The sequence below is a fragment of the Macrotis lagotis genome, chromosome 3 (genome assembly GCF_037893015.1).
Source record: "Macrotis lagotis isolate mMagLag1 chromosome 3, bilby.v1.9.chrom.fasta, whole genome shotgun sequence".
Lineage (NCBI taxonomy): Eukaryota > Metazoa > Chordata > Mammalia > Peramelemorphia > Peramelidae > Macrotis > Macrotis lagotis.
In genome coordinates, this window is record NC_133660.1 from 257,530,601 (window position 1) to 257,549,565 (window position 18,965).

The 18,965-nt window shown below is 34.4% G+C and overlaps 1 protein-coding gene across 2 annotated transcripts in view; it reads right to left on the bottom strand.

Annotated features, from left to right (window-relative positions):
- CSTF3 (cleavage stimulation factor subunit 3) overlaps positions 1 to 18,965 on the bottom strand; it is a 75,224-nt gene that overhangs the window by 50,605 nt on the left and 5,654 nt on the right. The window contains exons 2-3 of one of the 2 annotated variants that reach the window (XM_074230437.1): positions 6,457 to 6,558; positions 6,241 to 6,336 (exon numbers count right to left, since the gene is read on the bottom strand). In XM_074230437.1, coding sequence (XP_074086538.1) covers positions 6,241 to 6,336; positions 6,457 to 6,558 — 198 coding nt within the window. The remainder of the gene's footprint in view (positions 1 to 6,240; positions 6,337 to 6,456; positions 6,559 to 18,965) is intronic. The other variant, XM_074230438.1, reaches the window with a different exon arrangement.

The following is an 18,965-nucleotide window of genomic DNA, read 5'->3' on the forward strand; positions in this document are numbered from 1 at the left end:
CTAATGAATCAAAGTATTTACTCCATTTTCTAATAAATTATAAATGGGGAAAATTATAGTTCACAGAATTATGTCATAATCTAATTCTGATAAAATTCAATCTGTACAAATGCATACATTTTGACCCTAAAGTAAATCACCTACATAGTCATTTCTAATGTAGTGGGTACATGTTCAAAATCTGGAAGATGTACATACAGTTGCAGATTAAGTCTATTCAAGTTTATAAAATCATAGGATTTAAAGAGCAATCCCTTCATTTTATAGACAAGGAAAAGGAGACTAAGAGTGGTCTAAATGAAATGCTCAGAGTCAAGATTTAAACCCCCATCTCTGACTTCAATTCCATATTTCTCTCCATTAAAAAACTTTACAAAGCCCAGTTAATACTGATTTAAATTCTCTAGACATAACTACCAATCTATTAGAAAACACTTGAGGAATTTTAGTTTTCAGAATGTTATTTTTATGACTTAAATACTACTAAAAATATGCAAATGCTACAACCAGTTTTGCTCTGTCGATATTTTTGTCAATATTGACATCAACATTATTTGTTCTGTTCCTTCTTGGACATTGATTAGATTGCATGGAGAGAACAGGTGAAAGGATAACTAGAGTGACAACTAAATACTTGCTGGGGCAGAGAACCCAATGTATTACAAGAAAAATAACCATATATTTAAAACACAAACTGAAAGCAACAAGAAAGTAAACTGCCCAGTATTTAAGTAACAGGTAAAAGTTTATTTCATTCAATAACATCATAATAATCTGAAGAATAATCAATGAATCTAAATAAAATATTAAGTCTATCTTGCCCTTACGTTTTATCCTTACATACCATTATGTCTCATATCTTGGCATTTTCTGCTACCACACTGGCTAAACATGCAACTGAAATTGCTTCTTAGGTAATGCTTGCTAGTTAAGAATGTACAATCCTGAATGGTGATCAAATATTTTTTTCAGTGTCTGTCAATGAACTGTTTTTACTTAAAGTGACTGAGAAATAAAAACAAGTGTATGGTGTAAGGTGATTTGTAACTGAGAATAACAGTATGTTGGAAAACCTTGAACCTCCCAAATTCATTAGGCTAAATTTGAAAGAAAAAAATGCGATCCTACCAAGACATAGAAAGAAACAGAAAATATAAGATTTTATTGCAAGAAAATGAATTACTTGTTTAAAAAATGAGGCAAGTTTCCTTTAGTTTATAGACAATGACTTTCCACAATAAGGTGTTAAATCAAGAGTAATTACCAAGAGAACATACTTCCTATTTGTGGAAATGGAAATACATAGGATCTGTGCTACACAAATGAAGGGGTTGAGAGGTGGGAAAGGAAAAGAACTTTAACGAACACTAAAGGATGTTCAAAGGACTAACATCTATCTGTACTAGGTATTCTCTTAACAGATACTTCTTTCCTAAATTCTAAGATAATCAACTTGTTTGAGTAGATTGCCTTCATACACACTCAGTGCTAGCACAAAATGTGTTTGCAAAACAAGTTCACACTCCCATTTCCAAGAAAAATTATACACACCTATAGTTTTTAGAAAAGCATATCATACAAACAACAAAGCAGAGTTGATTTCTATGATTAATTCTGTAATAATCACACAGACATGGACCAACATTTATTACAAACAGAAAAAGAGCAAGTCCATCAGGAAAAAGTACAGGTATTTTTCAAGTTATAGGCTAGGAATAAAAACAGAAAAAAAAATACTATTGTCCACATGACATATGTAATATGGAAGTATACAGAACGGCAAGCATGTAGTTGGCTCTATTTATACAAATAAAGTTCTAATACAGTATAATTAATTGAAAGTTAGCTCAAAAAAATTAATGAGAAATGTTAGCAGTGGAGAAGTTTATTTCGATTTAGGTCACTCCAGTTCCATCCTGAAGTCACTTCGATTTCCCAAGCAGAAAGCCTATTTTTTAAAAATGGTAGGTATATAGTTTTTAAACCTATTATACGTAAAATAAAGATAAACTGAAAATAAGGGACAAAATTTTAAAATATACATTTTTCCAAAGGAAGAAATCAAACTCACTACATATTTTTATTCAGGAATTACAGTTTGTATAAATAAAACATCCATCTTATTTTAGCAGCATTTTTATCTTCATTACTTATTTAGCTACCATTAAAAACATCCTTCAATGGGCAAAAAATTACAAGTATCTTCATAAAATGGTCAAAACTCAGAAAAAACTGAACTGCATCTAATATAATGGAATACTGAAGCAGTTTCTACATTGTCTTCATTACCGATACATAAAATTCGCATCAACTACAGAAGTAACAGGAAACAAGCAAGTGTGAGCATTCATAGACTACAATCTAGTGTTAAGCATCAAATGTCAAGTGTTCAAATTCTGACACTGATTTCCAGCATTTTCTTAACTATTCAAAATAAAGATTCAAAAGTTGTTTCTTCTCAATGGTCATGACAGCAGTGCTGCATTCCATGTAAACCAGGGGACTACATGAAATGGCATTTCCTTATAACACAAACATTTATTTAAAATTATTTTAATATAGCTGTACTCTCAGTAAGACTTTATAAAAAAGCTCTGCTATCTCATAATTTGAAAAAAAATCAAAAATAGTTTGGTCATGTAATGGTGACATCTGGACTCTTCCTGCTATTTATTTATTAGACACGAGTTTCCAAACTCTTATCTAATAAGTTATATGGCAAAGTATTGAAAATTTCAACACTGATGATTTAAACTATAAAAAATAATGTACTGAAAATATGAGATACTGAAATTAAAGACTATTAGACATAGGTTCATATACTTTCAGTCAAAATTGTAGTCTAAAATAACTTGGAAAAATATCTTAAAATATCACATAGGTTCATAAAAAGAGCTGGTAATTGTAGACTTCATAAAAAATTATTTTAAAAACCATAGGATAAAAGCATGTTTTATATATCCATTTGCATAGCAAGAAAAGTAACAACATAGAAAAGTAAATCATTTCACTATCATAAGCAAATGTTTTCTGTAAAATGAGTTATACAATTTATAGATAATGTTTTTAATCCACATCAAATGGTTAACTGCCGTTATTTTTATTCTATGTGCAAAAAAGAAAAATCCCACTGGGCCAATATTTAAACGAGTGAGTTATTTCTATTTGTTTTCCTAAATAAAATCTTCTATATTTGCTTTCATTTTAAATTTCAACTTTAAAGCTTAAGTTCTGATTCATCCTTATCACTGACATTGAAAGGAAAAATGAAAAACCATGTTTTAAAAGTTTGTCATTGTGTAAATGTGTAAAATTAATTTCTAGAAATTTATTTCCCCATCCTTTCTATTGGGGGGCGGGGAGGGAAGAATAACTTATTCATATATCACTGGTTTCCTTTTTGGAAAAATTACAGCAATACTTTGTTGGACTCATATTCAGGTCAGCTGTATACATTATCAATGTTTCACTGAATGAGCTACTGAATGAAGAATCAATACCTCCCCACCCAGTGAATAATATAAATATGCTAACAAAATTTTACCACAGGTACATATAGAAAGTTTTTTTAACAATTTGAAATAGTTTTTTTAGCTTAATCATGAATTTTCCCTCATATATTATGCCAGTTACCATGTAAGTTAAAGTGTTATGTATATATATGTAAATATATACCATTCAAGAATATTAATACTAATATACACAGCATTCAAGAACATCAATGCTAAATTAAGTGGGATGACCCAAAGAAAATGTGTTATAACTTCTGATTAAGTGTAAAACTTAAATATCAAATCTGAGGAAAAAAACCTGAGCGCCAATTATTAGCAGAGAAATATATCCCAGAAATAATTACAAGAAAATGAACTACTGTATCAATTCCTAACAACGCAAATGATGCCACAAAATAAAGTGAGCAATTTTTATAATCTTATGGTTTTTTAAAAAAAAACCCAAATCCCTAACCCTGTCACAATCTTATTTCCCTAAATCATCTATGAATCATTAGTATACATTTCATAAAACTAAGGCAAATAGGGCGGCTAGGTGGCGTAGTGGATAAAGCACCAGCCCTGGAGTCAGGAGTACCTGGGTTCAAATCCAGTCTCAGACACTTTATAATTACCTAGCTGTGTGGCCTTGGGCAAGCCACTTAAACCCATTTGCCTTGCAAAAAAAAAACAACAACACCTAAAAAAAAAAAAACTAAGGCAAATAAAATAAGGATGGCCAGCTCTGAAATAGTATCATAATTTTTTAAGTTCCCTGAAAAATTCAATTTGGTTGCAAATATTCTAAAAAACGATTTTATTCCTTTAGAATGTGCCTTGCATCTTATAGCAAGAGTCTCAGTATCCTTAGAAAGGACCTATGGTGGATTTTCCTAACCAATAAATTAAGGGATTTTTGCCAATTCCCAATTTCAATGTTTGGTTATTGTCTCAATATCTTTCTAAGAAAATTTTTAAAAAGTCTTTTTTTTAAATTAAGCACTTTCCCCCTCCCAATACACTCTTCTGATAGGGGAGGGGAAAAAAACTAAAACCAAACTGAAAAATAAAGCCATTGAGATGTAGCTGCATAGTCCTACAGAAACAAATTCCCACATTGACCATGTCTGAAAATGTATGTCACTTTCTGCATTTTAAGTTCATCACTTCTCTGTCAGGAGGTGAGTGGCAGAAATGTAATACTTCTAATACAAAGAACTACCATATTTCCATTATTGAAAATCCATTACATATAATATACAATCATTTCTGATGAGCTTGCATGTAAGCTAGTTTCTCTGTAAAGCCAGCACTGCAATGCAGATCAGCTTCAGGTGATCCGGGTTCCTTCCTTTACTGAATGATAGAGAACAGCAAAGATGTCTGTAATTCAGATAGGGCTAATTCACTCACCTGTTGTATTTGTGGTAGTCTAATCTGATGGTTTAGTTTTAAAAGGGAAGGAATGTTACCAGAGAACTGAGCGAAGTATCTTCAAAGATTTGTTCAGAACATGTGAAGCAAGAGGGAAAAATGCAACTAGACGCACTGCATAAGGTATGTGTCACCCACACGTACAGACACACAGAGCAACACACATACAAAATGTTCCCACTCTTCTAAACTAATCTCTTAATTTAAATTTAAGATATAATATATAATGATATAATTTAACAGATCACCAATAAAATGAGTACACTGGAGCCTCCCTATAACGCTATCCTTAAGAGGCCATGTTGTAGAACACATCATGGATCAAACTATGCTACAGTGAAGAAGTTCTTTTAGTACTTCTGCTAACTATATCTCCAAGAGAGATCCATGTTGTTGTAAACATCATAGGATATGGAGAGGTCATGTTATAAAAAGGTTCCAGTGTAGCTAAGCTTGTGGAGAATTGACATTGAGAAGTTCCCATCCAAAATAAACGTGGTTATAAGACAACTTGTAGCTTAATTTGGACTTCAAAACATTTATAAAAATCAATTTCAAATGACAAAATTCATTAACATTTAATCTACTGCCCTGACTTCACATTTTAAACTCACAAGAAGAATGCAATCCCAATTAATATTAAATGAATTTTAAAGTTTTTTCTATGGCTACTGTAAAAATTCAGAAATTTCAGAAAGTAAATTTTGTCTAAATTTTGTGTCTTCAGCAAAATAAGTGTATTTATTTCACTTTAAGATAAACCTTTACTCAAGACACATAAATTATTTTTTGTATTACTCAAGTGATTACAATACTTTGACAACCCCATACATTTATACAGAAATTTAAACTGGAAATCACTTGTGCCCCAAAACAATGTTTCACACATCATTGGAGTCACTCATATATCCTATGAAACTAAGTTTAACATTTCCATATTTCCACATAAGCCCATTCATATTTAGTTTGTAAGCAGGAACAAAAAGAAAAATGACTTCTAAATAAATGACACAGGAGGCAATAAATTGACACGACAAGTAAATAAAAGGCTAAAGCACTCCAATACCATTGAAACTGTTTTAATGTTGTTGCAATTCCATAATGCAACAATCATCAGCTTATGAAAGACCCAAATTCAGAATTCATTTTAATTACTCCTTTATACCTATTTTACAAAATAAAGGCAAGAGACATTTAAATCCTCCTTGTCCTAGTTGTGGTTATGTTCCTAATTTGCTTATTTTCTATCACTATTGTGTAAACTTCTATTCCTATTGGGTGTTATATAAGGAAAGTAAAATAAAAAAATATTAACCTCTGCTTCAATGTACAGTTTCCAGAATCTGCCAGAACTGGGGAACTGGGCAACAAGACGTTCATATGTCTTCCGTGCTTTGTCTATAGGTTGATTCTAAAAATTAAAAACCAATAAATAGCATTTACAATATTATGATTATGTAAATATTTACTCCAGAACCAAAGAGTGTGATTGGACCCATAGAGAAGGAAATGTAATCCTATATCACTAAACCTGTGCCTCTCGAATGAGAATGCTCCAAGCGTCAAGGTCATATGGATTCTCTTCTAATTTCTTTTCTGCTTTCTTCACTTTTTCTGGGACATATTCAGCAGCCTAAGGAGGGAAAAAACAGAAAATGAACAGAAATTACTGTTTTAAGTGCTCAGTGCCAATTACTTAATATAAGTCCAATGCATAAACCCCAGGATTCACAGTATGTTAGAGCAGCACCAAAATTGTCCCTTATGTAAACACTAAGCCAAGTCAACAAGCATATAGTAAAAACTTACAATTTAACAAGCACTGAGGACACAAAGAAAGACAAAAACTGAGTCTTTCCCCTCAAAGAATTCAGATTCCAATATTGGAGACAAAACAAAGACAACTATGAACCAAGTTACATAGACAGTGTGAATGAGAGGTGTTCTTGGAAAAACACTAGAAAAGGAGAGTGGTTAGTGCCTCTGCAGAAGGTAGGACTGAGAGCATAAGAAGTGTAAAGTTTAAGTCTGGAAAGGGAAGAAGGGGACAGGTTGTGAAGGCCCTTAAAAGTCAAATAGAGGATTTCATAGTTGATACCAGAGCTAACAGGGAGCCATCAGCTTAATAAAGTGAGAATGAGGGTGGGGAAAAGAGCTAGAGGTGATCAGAGCTGGTTTTAGGAAAATCATTTTAGCATATGAGGGGAGGACAGATTAGAAAGGAGAGATCAACTGGAAAGCTCCAGCTATAAAAGCCATTGCAATAGTCTAAGCATGAAGTGCTGAAGGCCTTAGCAGCTGTGGAGTAAAGAGAAGGAAACATGGGGGAAATATTATGAAAGTAGAAATGACAAAACTTGACAATCAATTTAATATGTGAACTGGGTAAGGATGGTTCCTGGGGTGTGAGGCAATATGGAGGACAGTAACAGAGTTTGGAAGCAAGGAGGGAAGGGAAAAACAGTGAGTTCTATTTTAGAGAAGAGGTTGGTGGTCAGAAAAAAAAGAGATTAGGACTAGATAAATCTAAAAGTTCTGGCATAGATATGATAAAGGGAGATAGTATAAAGGGAGACGAGGATGAGGGAAAGAGTCTTGGGGTACAACCAATGAAGGATTTCCAGGACATAATTTTCCAATTGGGCAAAATAACTGATTTATTTGAAAGAAACATTTGAAACAAATCTACAGTAAAAATAATAGTTAAAAACTTACAAATTAACTTTACTAATAATTCATATTTATAAATTACTTTAAGGTTACAAATACCTTTTAACCCTTTACAGTTTTGAGAAAGGTGTTTGTATCTCCCTTATTTTACAAATAAGGAAATGGCTGATTAGAGAGGTTAAATGACTAGCCCATGAATACATAGTTAATTAAATAAATAAGGATGATTTCAGGTAACCTCACAAGCCTAGCTAGCACCACACACACAGACTATTACATAGACAAGGCAATTGCTTTTAAGTGATTTACCTAGGTAATAAGTGCCAAGTGCCTAAGGTCGCCTTTGAACGCAAGTCCCACTTACTGACTCCTACCCACTCAACTTCATTACCTAGCTGACCCTCAGGCTACATATCTAATAATTTAAGTAGACCTAACCACCAAATTAGGTTAATTTTCATTGTAAATCAGGGAAAGAATAGAATTATCAGAGAAAAAAAACAATGTATTAGAAAGAACATAGTTCTAGGGTTCAAATCCCAGACCTTCATCTCTATGTCCATTTTGCTTTATTTGCAAAACAAATGACCACCCTAGGTAATTTCTAAGGTGGCTCCTAGTCACTAAAACTAAGAAAAAAGCTTGCTATGGCTATTAGCTATATAAAAAGCACCATAAGATCTTTTCCCCTACTCAACCAAGAACACAAAATGGTAGGCCATCCACTTTGTTAGTTCAGTAGCATACCCAATCCCATATAATAGAAACTTTCCATGGTTATACTAAACATTTTTAAAAACTTGAGAAATCACCATATATAGATAGTATCTTCTGTTCCATGGACTTGCCCACTTCTTTATTTTTTGGTCAAGCTGTCATATTTAAGAGGGAATATTATGTTCATAGTGTTGGGGTTTTCATAACCTAAATTCCAAGAATTCAATTTAAAAAAAAAATCCTTTTTCTAACAGTGTTTCAGTAGCTTTCTTTTGTAAAGGTGTCTAAGCTAGGTGGAGGTGGATAAAGTGCCAGGCCTCGAGTCAGAAAGACTTATCTTCTGAGTTCAAATTTGGTTTCATATATGTAATAAATCACATCAATATTTCTACCACGAGTAGATTTTACAGAACAACATGTTATGCAGTTAAAAACATTATCCTGAAGAGGTCCCTAGATCTCACTAGACTGTCACAAAGGTCCATGACACAAAAAATGGTTAAGAAACCCTCTTATGTAGACTAGGTCCTGTGTCCATGGAATAGAAATCTGCTGGGGAAAACAAGCACATTCCTTATATGTCTAATGGTGGTGTTCAGGAGTTTTAAACATACCCCACTCTTTGTGACCCCGTTTGGAGTTTTCTTGGCAAAGCTGGGCAATGGTACAGGGGAGAAAGAACCAGTAAATCACTTGGGTATCTACCAAAAAAACCCAAATAAGGTCAAGAATAGCTGTACACAACTGAAACATGACTGAACTGGCAAAATTACTTAGTGAGTGTTCAACTATTTCCTTCTTCAGCTCATTTTAGATGAGACTACTGAGGCAGAAACTAGGTGACTTGCCCAGTGTCTTGGAGGTCACATTTGAACTCAGGTCTTCCTGATTCCAAGTCCCTTTATGCTGCTCAGCTGCCTATATATATCCAGTATCTAATAGTTAATATCTAAACATGATAGCAAACTCATGATCAAGTATATGCCCCATAAGAATATTCCTTACTACTCCCATTAATCACTTAGGACCCCAGTACCAATCCATTTAAAAGTAGGAAAACCTGACCTGTCAAAGAGCTCAGGGTGTTCAAAGTCCTAAATCAACGGAGTTGTTGGTTGGTTCCCAAGATATATAAGATTATTCTAGGATGGATAATGCACGAATTGGGAGCTGATTTTACTTGTAAAAACTTACAAGAAAAAATTTTCAATTAGGTAAACAAAGGGCTTAAAACTAAAGTATATATAAAGTTAACTGCTAGGTATTATCCATAGGACCTGTACTTCAAGGTTTTAAGGAATATCGATAAAAAACGATCACTTATTTTTCCCCTGTGTTTTCCCTTATGACTGGCTAGAAATAAATAGGAACTTCTACCTTAATTCCCATTCATGTGAAGGTAAATGGTTCATAGATGATCCCTCCTCAGTGGTAAACTGGCCCAGACTAAAAGCAGTACTCTTCACTGCACCTTCCACTGAATTCACCAAGTGGTGATGCAGAACATCAGATGTCATAAATAGAAAAGAGTATGAAGATAAATATGATAGCTGGTATTTATAAAATGCTTTAAGGGAAGAACCATATAAGTATCTGAACCTCACAACATGACTGGGAGCAGGGGAAGAAGAGGTACTATGTTATCCTTATTTTACTAAGATAAAACTGAGGGAGGGAGGGAGGGAGGGAGGGAGAGAGAGAGAGAGAGAGAGAGAGAGATTAAAGTGAGGTTGAGGGTCAAACCTATCTGCCTAACATGTTACCCACAAATGATAAATATACAAATGAGCTTGAGTCTATTTGAGTTTGAGAGTTAGAAGTTGGCTAACTAAATCAAATATCAACTTGACTGATTCTAGCCATTTTCTTAATACTAAAATATTTCCAGTATCACTATGCCTTTCCAATTTAAAATACAAAAAAAACTAAGTTAATTAGCATAAAGCTACATACTCCCTAAAACCAAAACCCAGAATCCATAAAAAAACAAAATCCTGCCCAAAAAGTACAAAGGCATCCTTACAACTTAATATAAACAGATTCCTAATACCCAAACCTGACTCTTTGGGTGAAAAACTAAAATGTCTAAAATCCTAAGTATCACTAGAAAAGAGAACCTTGTTTGGACTTAATCACTGTCCTACTCTGAAATCCTTTTAACACCCTTTTATGAAGGTCTAACAAGTTTCAAAGAGAGAAAGAAAGGCAAGGTAAAATTCAGGGAGGAACTATTCTTTAAAAAATCAGGATGGTGACTGGACAAAGAAAAAGGGTACTTGATGAATCCACTTTCAAGTAGCTTTTTCCCTCTTTTCCCAAGTTTTGCATCAAAAGCAGGAAAAGGATGATTTAACTGTGAAAGAAGAATTCTGGAATTACCACTTAAGAAGATTAGGAATGGTTTAAGAAAATGATTCTCTGGGGCACTATAAAAATTAAATGATTATTTTTCTGTTTGATGAATCTAAACTGTTCAAGAGCTTTTAGTTGAACTATTTAACTTTTATCTTTTGTTTGGGAATATTATAAACTGATAGAAAACGGCTCATGTAAGAGATTTTCAGAAGTAGAATAAATATTTGTGACTTTGGTATTCACTAATCAGATCACAAAACTGAGATAATTTGATTAATCAATTTATCTATGCAGATAAAATGCCAAAAGTGAAAAGTGCAGAACTTTTTCTTCCACATAAGCCACCATTAAAATCTTTACTAAAAATATTTTCGTGGGGACTCCTCACAATTAACTGAATCCTGAATCAACATTATTTCTTTTGATGTACAAAGCTATTTCACTAGCTCATTAGCTTGGTTTGAAACAGCTCCAAGATAACATTGCAAAAAATACAATTAAAAATAAAATTTTAAAATAATTACTATGCTATTAGGGATTTGTTAAGATATTCTCGGTTTAAAACAGACCTAAAATTTTTCCTAGTCTTCAAATTAAAAAAATGTTTGATTATAGGTGAGGGGTGAGTAGGGAAATGAGTATCTAAGGCAAACATTAAGAACTTTTCTTCTAAAAGGAAAACGCCTTGAAAACTGAGTTAGTACTTTCTAACTTTATTCTCAAAATATGCCTACTTTTAAATGAGGAATATTGCTAGCTACAGTATTTTTCTCCAAAGGTAGACCCTGTTGGGAGCCAATAATATTACAGAATTAAAGACTCTTAGAATTAGGAGGTAACTTAAAGAGTCAATTCAATGGAGGTGGCTCTTCTAGAGCACTCTTCTGACTCATGAACTTATTTCTGTTCTAAGGTTCTAGGTCCTTTCTATGCCAACAAGCATTTAGTAAGTGCCTATGTGCAAGGCATCAAGCTACACAAAAGTAATGGACCATATGTATTAGTCAATAAGGTTCAAGGAACAGACAAGAGGAAGGAGAAATTGTGGAAAAGCATGAAAGAATTAATCATAGTTAAAGATGAGGAAAGGAAGGAATTTTTGTTAATATTAAAGTATTTGAAAAACTTGAAGGAAAGTGATTGTGATCTATTACATGGAATGGGGTGATAGAGAATTTTTTTTTACTTTTTAAAGAGTTTATTTATTTTGAGTTTTACAATCCCCCCCCAATCTTGCTTCCCTCCCCCCACCCCCACAGAAGGCAACTTGCCAGTCTTTACATTGTTTCCCTGGTATATACTGGTTCCATGGTATACATTGATTCAAATTGAATGTGATGAGAGAAATCATATATCCTTAAGGAAGAAACATAAGGTTATACAAGACAGCAAGATCACATAATAAGATCTCAGTCTTCCCCCCCCCCCCCCCACTAAAGGTAACAGTCCTTGGTCTTTGTTTAAACTCCACAGTTCTTTCTCTGGATACAGATGGTATTCTCCATCACAGAGAGCGCCAGATTGTCCCTGATTGTCACACTGATAGAATAAGCAAGTTCATCAAGGTTGATCATCACCTGATGGAGAATTTTTTTTTTATATTTCTTGCAAGGCAAATGGGGTTAAGTGGCTTGCACAAGGCCACACAGCTAGGTCATTATTAAGTGTCTGAGACCAGATTTGAACTCAGGTACTCCTGACTCCAGGGCTGGTGCTCTATCCACTGTGCCACCTAGCCACCCCGATGGAGAATTTTTTAAAAACTATTTTAAAGCTTCAGTTAAATAATGAGATGGGAAATCAAAAGAAAAACAAAACACAGTAGAAACTTCAGGAAAAAAAGGATGGGAGGTCCTGACATATAGACAAAAGGATGAGAGATTATAATAATGGTCCTGACCAACAGAGTGAAGTTCACTGTATGAAGAGTTCAGTTTCTTTAGAACTGAATACTTAGCAAATCATTATTTCTCTCCAAGTAAACCTTGATTCAAAGGCTAGAAAATCCATCAAAACAACACATTTGATAGGATTATTCACTAATCATAGAATACCAGAGCTGAAAGGGATCCTTGATATCCAGTGTCCAGGGTTAAATTTTTGTATCATGGACGCCCTTTGGAAGCCTGATTAATCCTATCAATCTTCCTCAGTATGTAGTTTTTAATACACAAAATAAAACACACAAATTATAAAGAAAATTGAATATATTGATAATGAGCTAATTTTTTCTCCATCCAAGTTCACAGATCCTATACTCTATCCACAACCTGGGGCCTGTGGATATTCCCTTTCTACTCTTTTTTTTTTTTGCCAGCAAGAAAAACTGAATCAATCCAAAAAGATTGGATCAGCAGGTGAAGGGATATTGTACTGGGCCTATTAAAGAGGCAGAGAGGAATAACTGCAACTGAGGTTTCCTAATTGCTTATGTAGTGAACAAAAGGATTCTTCATTTGTATCAATCAAGAACCACTTATTAAATGTCTACCATGTGTTAGGCACTGTGATAGGTCCTCAAGATAACCAGTTCTTGAATTCTCAAAAAAGTCTTTGCCCTCGAGTTTATTTTCTATGGGGAAAATAATATATACAATAAATAAATCCAAAATACACATAAAGTAAATAAAAGGAAGTATCAGAAAACATTCTAGTGAACTGTCAAACCAAATTCATCTGAGTGAGAAATATTTAAAATATAACCTAATTTTCCTAGGACTATCATTTATATTCTTATCTCCTACATACAAGCATCTATTTAAATATTAAATTCATTTAAATAACTTGATTTTATCAGGAAAGGTTTGAAACTGTTACCTCATTCTATCCTTACTATCAACCTATATGATCTATCTTTTACAGAAGAGAACACTGAAGATCAGAGAGGTTTTGCTTTAACAGAGATCACATAGCTAATAAGTATTTGCAGTAAGTTTAAAAACCTGTGTCCATTCACCTTGAGCTCCCCCTTTTCTCCTCTTCCTCATATACTATCACTCATACTTTTTGCCACTTTTTCCTTTAGTCTTGTCTCACATGCCTTACTCCTTTTTGATTTGTTTAAAGCACCCAATCCTTCCTGTCTCCTGAAACAGATTGTCAGTCCCCTTCTATCATTTACTTGTCCTTTATCTCTTCTGTCTAAACTCCTAGAAAAAATATCTACAATAACTGCCTCCACTTTCTCTTCTCATTCTTTACTTAACCTTAGATTCTGACAGCTTCCAGCCTTATGCTACCAAAACTACTCTCTCTGAAATTACCAATGATCTCTTAATTGCCAAATACAAGTCTTTTCTCAGTCCTTATTCTCCATGACCTCTCTGAAGCCTTTGACACTGACAAACTCTCCTTCCTGATATTCTCTTATTATTAGGTTTTAGGGTGTTCCGCTCTCCTGGTTCTCCTATCTGACCAATCTTTCTGGGTCTCCCTTCCTGGATCCTCCTCCTCCTCCTCCTCCTGACATCCTCTAACTATAGGTATCAAATTGGGTTCTGTCTTGAACACTGTTCTCTCTCCAAACTACTTCACTAGAAGATCTCATCAGCTCCCAGGAATTTATTTACCATATCAATGTTGATAACTTTCAAGTCCAACTATCCTGCCCCAACTTCTCATCCTGGTTCTGCATCTCCTACAACCTGTGTGACCTTGAGCTTTCTCATCTTGACTAGATATTCTGTCTCTATAGCCTCTTCCGGTGCCAAGATTCTGCAGCCATATTTATGTGCTGTATCTCAGGGAGAAAAAGCCCTTTTACAAACTGGAAAGGGTAACAGAAACGTCATTCTCCCTGTCTTTGGCCTGGAACTGGCTTGTCTTGGAGTGAGACAGAAGGCGGATGCCACCAGACCATTTTTTGTGGTTGGTCTTGTTGGTAATGAGTCAGGTAGACCTCCAGTTTTTCATCTCCAACTGGCCTTTCAGCTATTTCAAACTGAATGTTCACTAAACATACTGAACTCAACATGTCCACAAAGGAATCCATCTTTCCATTTTTCAGGCTTGAAATCTAAACATTATCTTCAGTGTCTCACTATCTCATAACTAATTTTTTGCCAAGGACTGTTATCTTTGCCCAGAAAGTGATTTTCCTAAAGCACCCTACTCAAAACCAAAACAAAAAAACTCCAGTGGCTCCTATTTCAGTCAGAATTAAACAAAATCCATAGACATGGAAAGCTCTTCAATACTCCTACCTTTCCAGTCCAGTAATACCTTATTCATCAGCATATTATAACATCCATACCTGAGACACTGGCCTCCTGACTGTTCCAAGAACAAAACACACTCTGGTACCTCTCAGCCCTGGGATTTCCTCTGGCCATTACTCATACCTGGAATTCTCTCTTTTCATCTGTTCCAAATAAAATTCCATCTTCTGAAGGTCTTTCCCAAACTCAATTTTATTTTCTTCCTTCTATCTATCCACTCAACTATCTTTACATGTGCATTTTATGTATGTTTTGTGAATCTGTATCCCCAGTACCATGCCTAGAAATAGACACTTAATAATTTAATTAGTTAAATCCAGGCTCTACAAACGTATGTTAATGTTTGAAGTGATTTTTCTTTTTCATTTTGGTTTTTGCAAGGTAATGGAATTAAGTGACTTGCCTAAGGTCAAACAGCTAAGTATTTAGTGTCTTGAGGCAGGATTTGAATTCAGGTCCTCCTGACTCCAGGACTGGCTAGGCTAACACCTAGCTATCTTGGAGGTGTTTTTAAATACAATCAATATGCTCTATTCTGTGAATATGCTATTTCAGTTATAGAACAGATAAATTTGATTTTCATTTGAAATGAAAAAATCATTCAATACACATACCAATTGTTTTTAATTGTTTTTTATTTATTTAGTGCAAAGAGGTTAAATAACTTGCCCAAGGTCACACAGCTAGAGTGTCTGAGGCCAAATTTGAACTCAGGTCTTCCTGACTCCAGAGCCGGTGCTCTATCCACTGAACCATCTAGCTGCACCTCATACTAATTGTCAAATATCTTTTATTAAGTACCTACTAGTACCAAGGCTTAGAGTCAGGTTGGAGGATCAAGATAAGAAACAGATTTCCTTCCCTCAAGGAGCTTATTATGGGCACAAGAGCTGGAGGGAAGAAAAGGGAGGGGGACTAAGCATTTGTACAGCCACTCCTCTGCTCAAACAACAAAACACCATTAATTATACCCAATATACAGTCGAGAAAAATCTAATTTAGTGCCTGCAGGCCCTGGGCTCAATCCACACTGAGTCACAGGCTGTCCGGAAGGGAACCAAAAAAGTCCTCAGTCAAGACAGGAATGCATCCCAATAGAATCTAAGCCCCCAGGGTAGGGGCTCAGTTGTTTTTGTCACAGTATAGCCATGGCAGAACACATAATTGGCACCAATAATAGATGGATGCTCCAGTCATGGGAGAATGTCTGTACAAAGACCCTGAGATGGGGACCAGCAAAAGCAGGCCAGTTTGGCAGAGATGCAAAAGGAAAGAGGCTATCCTTGGAGTGTGAAAGATTTTCCAGTCAAACAGAGATCTTTCTATTTCCTCCTGGCTGAGATAAGGAACTAGAGTTAGGTGCAACAGGAGTGTTCTCCTGTCAGGATTATTATTTAGGCAGATGAATAGAGCATGCTTTAGAGGAGGAGAAAAGGCTAGATGCAGGGAAACCAATTAGGAAACCATTTTAGTAGACCAAGTCAGGTAGGCTAGTTGTGTGAGTGAGAAGTGGATGGATAGAATAGATATCTGGAGAGAGACTTACTAAGAAGAAATCTGAATGTTTTAGAACATGAGCAAATAATGCCACTTCACAGTAGAGAATACTGAAGCACATAAGACAATGATGAGTCATTCTGAAGTACATATGTTCTCCTAATTTAGTCATTCTAAAAATATTTATTTTCATATTATCAGGTTTTCCTTAAACTGTGCTGCAACCAGAGCTAAAAATACTCTCTCACAATGCTTAAGAAAAACAGTAGCATTTCTCAAGAAATTTTTATAATCAGGTAGAATCTATTTTAAGTTAGATTTTGCTAACTTAAGGGAGCTCTACGAATCTATTTAGTGAATCAATTTGATATTACAGCATCTAAAATGATAGCTGTGCCCTTAAACAGTCATTTTAAAGTGCTGTGTGAAAATAATGAAGTTCCAGCAAGACATACTTAACTAAGCTTAAAAAAATGTAAAACTTTATTACAGTAATGAAACAATAAAACCTCTTATTTTACAAAAAAACACAAAACAAAACCCTGACTTCTAAGCTCTACTAAGATTCAAAGTCCACTTTGATAAGTAGACAGCTCAAAGGTTCAACAAATGTTCATTATTTATTTATACAATCATTTCAATACTTTTTAACCTTGACAAATTTAAATTTGTTCATTGATCTTAAAATCATCTGATAGTAAAAAGCAACTTATAAAAACTACAAAGAAAATATCTTTTCTGGGAATGTAAACTTACAACAACAGTTTTTGTTAGAAAAAGAATTGCAGCAGGGATTCCTAACTTGAAGTCTGTGAATCTGTTTTTTAAAATATTTGCTATTTCAATATAACTGATTTCCTTTGTATTGTTCCTTTTGTGCATTTAACACATTTTGAGAAGGGTTTCAAGAAATTGTTAGAGGTTCACAACACAAAAAAGGTCAAGAATTTCTGCTCTAAAAGCATATTATGTTCGCTTTTTAAAAATTTCTTTTACGGTTTCCTTTCTTTCTCATCTTTGTTTTTTTTTCCTCTATAGTTCTAATTCCTCTTTCACATGACTAATATTGTGAATATGTTAAACACAAATATACATGAGCAACTTTAACCAAACTGTTCACTACCATGGAGAGGGGGTAGGGAATGGAGACTGATAGAAAAATGTGGAACTCATAAATTTGTAAATGGATGAATAAGGAAGAACTACCATTGCATGTAAATTGGAAAAATAAAATAAAATTTCAGTTAAAAAAAAATCCTGGCCAAGAAGATAAAGTTGTCCTCTGAGATAGGAAGGAAGACCTGATTCAAGTCCCATCACTCTGTGCAACTCTGAGCAAATCTGTTAACCTCTGGCAACTTGCTAAGATTAAGTTGCAGAGGTGCTGACCAATATGGGTGGAAATGTTCACTGATCCAAGAACATATCTCCTTTAGCTATGAGTAGTCAAAATATTAAGTCACAAGATTTTTTGAAAATACAAACTAATGAATTTACCTTTCAAATTTGTATTCAAGCTTCTTAAAATGTTCTTAAGACTCTGGAGGATCCATTTCAGGGGGTCCTTGATCTTGAGTGAGGAACATTCATAAAATGCTCTGCACACCTTAAAGTGCTGTTTAAATGCTAACTTAGATCAGGGGGAAACAATTACATCTTATTACAATATATTTAATTTCCTTTGTAAGTCTATCAATATTATATATCTAAAAATATTTTGAAAAGGGGTCAATAGGCTTCACCAGACTGCCAAAAAACCAGACAAAAAAGGTTAAGAATCCCTTGCTGCCTCTCAATTCACATCTTTTTTAGAGTTGTTCTTTTTTTTAGGTTGTTTTTTTTTTGCAAGGCAAATGGGGTTAAGTGGCTTGCCCAAGGCCACACAGCTAGGTAATTATTAAGTGTCTGAGACTGGATTTGAACCCAGGTACTCCTAACTCCAAGGCCAGTGCTTTATCCTCTACAGTCACCTAGCCACCCCTAGAATTGTTCTTAAAGAACTCCTAATTATATTAAAATAAATAAGTGGGAAGAGAATACAATTATATTTGCATCACAAGATTAGAAACTTGTATTTACTTCCTATCATTCTCCACATTGGATATTACAAACTTGCTTTTCTCACACATCCACCTGTTTACCTTGATAACGGCAAAAGGTCTCATCTCTTACTTTTTAAGATAGAAGGTTCCTTTAAATTCCCTCAATTCCTCTTTAAAACATCTATCTTTTCCTTCAGTTTCAGGATAAACTTTCATTTTATGACTAACTGCCCATTTGTTTCTGACATCTTATCCAAAAGCACATTGTGGATCCTCGATATAATCACCCAATTTTTCTCAGCTCCAATCTCTTGAACCAGCCTACTTCACCTCAGCTAGAGGCTTTGGTCTATATTATTGCAAATAACCTCTTACTTCATCACCCTACTTCCTCTCAGTGGAATATGAACTACCTGCCAATAGTTGCTACTGTTGGAATTACTGTGCCTTCTCATTGCCTGACATACAGAAGACACAGTTAATAAATGCCCAATGAATTGAAATTCTCTTACGAGTCTGTTGGTTATTTTCCATTTTTCCTG